The 2,500-nt window shown below is 46.1% G+C and overlaps 1 protein-coding gene across 1 annotated transcript in view; it reads right to left on the bottom strand.

Annotated features, from left to right (window-relative positions):
• The window catches only part of LOC121685530 (protein quaking-B-like), a 79,939-nt gene extending 77,937 nt beyond the window's left edge, over positions 1-2,002 (bottom strand). Inside the window, exon 1 of the mRNA XM_042066112.1 lies at positions 1,219-2,002. Within this exon, the coding sequence (XP_041922046.1) occupies positions 1,219-1,353 (135 nt within the window). The 5' untranslated portion in view covers positions 1,354-2,002. The remainder of the gene's footprint in view (positions 1-1,218) is intronic.
• Positions 2,003-2,500: the final 498 nt, after the last annotated feature.

Below are 2,500 nucleotides of genomic sequence, written 5' to 3'. Positions count from 1 at the left end.
GACTGAGAGACTCGACAGCAAAACCAGAGAACTTAATAAAAACGTTTAAGGACATGTTCGCCACACAAAGACTCACTCAGACGAGTGATATATAAGGCCCATTAAATAACTTAATAAAGTTTGCACTCGTAACTAAGCGAGGGAGACAGCGAGGTGTCCTTGGAGACCACAATCAGAGGAGCGCCCTCGCTGAATTTCCCACGCACACACATGCACACACACACACACACACGCCCTCCCAATCGCCGGCCCTCCACTCGGCCCAACTTCGCGCCGACTCTGGCAACTCAGTCATACTTCTCGGAGAAATGAAGAACGCGTGAACACAGGTGGCGTTCGCCAACACATGTTAAATATTACAGCTGGGTTAGACGTGATGTCAGGAGACCTCCGAGACTATCCAGAATATTTGCCATTGATGAACGGCCGCTATGAAAATCAGACATTTCCTTGATCTTGAATCCAATAATATTGATGTTAACAGATTTTGACACCAAACAAAAACCAAACTGGCCTACATGCTGTTATGTTGCTTTTTTTCAAGCACTCTCAATTGACTACAAGTAGGCTTGGCCAGTTGGAACTTTGGAGAACATCTTTGGAAATATTGAGGTCACAATTTAGTACAGCAATAGACATATCACTGCAACAGTCAGTGGGGTTGTGACAGTATCACATCAACTGCGTTCAACATTAGGATAGTTAGATTGGCCATACTGCGCGTGCTCACTGTTTATTCCGATTAAACTCCACTCGCCCACATTTCTATTATGTGGCTACAACAACTCTATTCATCTCACTCGCTCTAGCCCCTTTCACAGTGTGTGTGTGTGTGTGTGTTGTGTGTGTGTGTGTGTGAAAACAGTGATTGTTTACGCAAGCTGGGTCTTCTATTTGCGAGAAGTATAGAGTTCCACTGAAAGCAAACAGAATCCCAAGAAATCAGGAGAAGATTTACGCTGCAAAAGGACCGCCGTGTGATAGCAGGGCGCTACACTTGTCATAAACTAGCCCACTCCACCACTTAGGCGACCAGTTCAGCTGCGACATGTCATGATCTCACTGTTTGACAGGCGAGGAGCCACACAGAGCCTACCCGCGATGCTCAGTCGTGGGCGAAACACTTTAGATCAGATGCCGAAAACATCAGCGGATCGCTCCACACACACCGCGGAGCTGACTAGGTGTCGGAAAGCAAGTCGTCAAAACGCCCTTACCCTCGTCAAGCAGGCGCTCGAGGTGGTTGAATATCCCGCAGAAGTTGGGTAAACTGCTCATGAGCTTCTTATCGTTCATCAGCTGCATCAGGTAGTCAGGGGTCGGCTTGGGCTTCGGCTCCATTTCCCCCACCATATTCCAAGCAGATCGCCTCGAGCCCCAAAGTACACCAAAGCTGACAAAATAAATACAACCCGCGCGCGTATAAATGAATAAATAAAATAGAAATATAGAGGACAGAAGCAGTCCGACTCCGATCCTCTATGTTGTCTCTCAATGGCAAAAATGCACCGAGCCGGGCTCTGGTAAGAGCTGCCAATTCCTTTACGCACTGCACAACAATTCTGTCCGATCGCCTGTCAGATGTTGTCAGACTGGGTAAAAGACAAAAATAAATTAACGAAGAAATAAACAGACCAAATGGAAGGGAATGAACGAGGTAGCGTGATTTCCGCTTAATGGTTTTTGCCCTTAAAATCCACAAGTTACTCTGAATGAACTGAGGCACTAGCCCGACTCCCGCGTGTCCACAGCCGGTGTGCGATTTAAAAGCTTGTCGTCTCCCACCAAAAGAGAATACTCCTTCACTTCCTCTTCTCGACAGTCGTGAAAAAGGCAAGGTGTTCTCTTTCCTAGAGCACCCTGACTTGCGCCGTGGTGTTAGTGCGTGTGTGTGTGTGCGTGCGTATCCGGAGCTTCCACTAGAAACGTCTGTCTCTCTTGTCTCGCGCTCCCGGTAGCAGAGCTGCTCCTCTGTGGCAGGCAGTCGGTCTTCACTAACCGTCTCGCTTTGCTTCGCCTCGCGAGCACTGTCACATGATCACACTGCAACGCCTGGTCCCCTCAGCCGAATGCGTGTGTAGGACGGACACACACACACACGCACACATTTTATCTAGCGACGACATACACAGCTTATGTTGGATCACGGGAGATTTCACATGTAAATCGTCATTGTCGTCATTTATTGAACCATATTTATTATTGAGAGACATTTCCCTGAGTTTTTTTATTCTTCAAGGGATGTACATTAATCAAAAAACATAAATAAATAAGAGGGTGTCATTTTTAGGCCTGGTGTAACAAAAGGCTTACCCTGATTGTGAAACTAACATGCATTACATGTTAATCAGTTAAAGGGGCAGAACATTCAGTTGTGATCCCTTTAAAGGGTTCTAAAATACCTCAGAGAACACTTAGAGAGCAACGTTTGGTTCTTCCTAGACTGTCTATTGGGTCAAATGTTTATGTTTAAATTGATGATAATGCAAAAATACTATCA

Source organism: Alosa sapidissima, chromosome 16 (assembly GCF_018492685.1).
Source record: "Alosa sapidissima isolate fAloSap1 chromosome 16, fAloSap1.pri, whole genome shotgun sequence".
In the NCBI taxonomy this organism is placed as follows: Eukaryota; Metazoa; Chordata; class Actinopteri; order Clupeiformes; family Clupeidae; genus Alosa; species Alosa sapidissima.
This window is presented reverse-complemented; position numbering and strand designations above follow the sequence as displayed.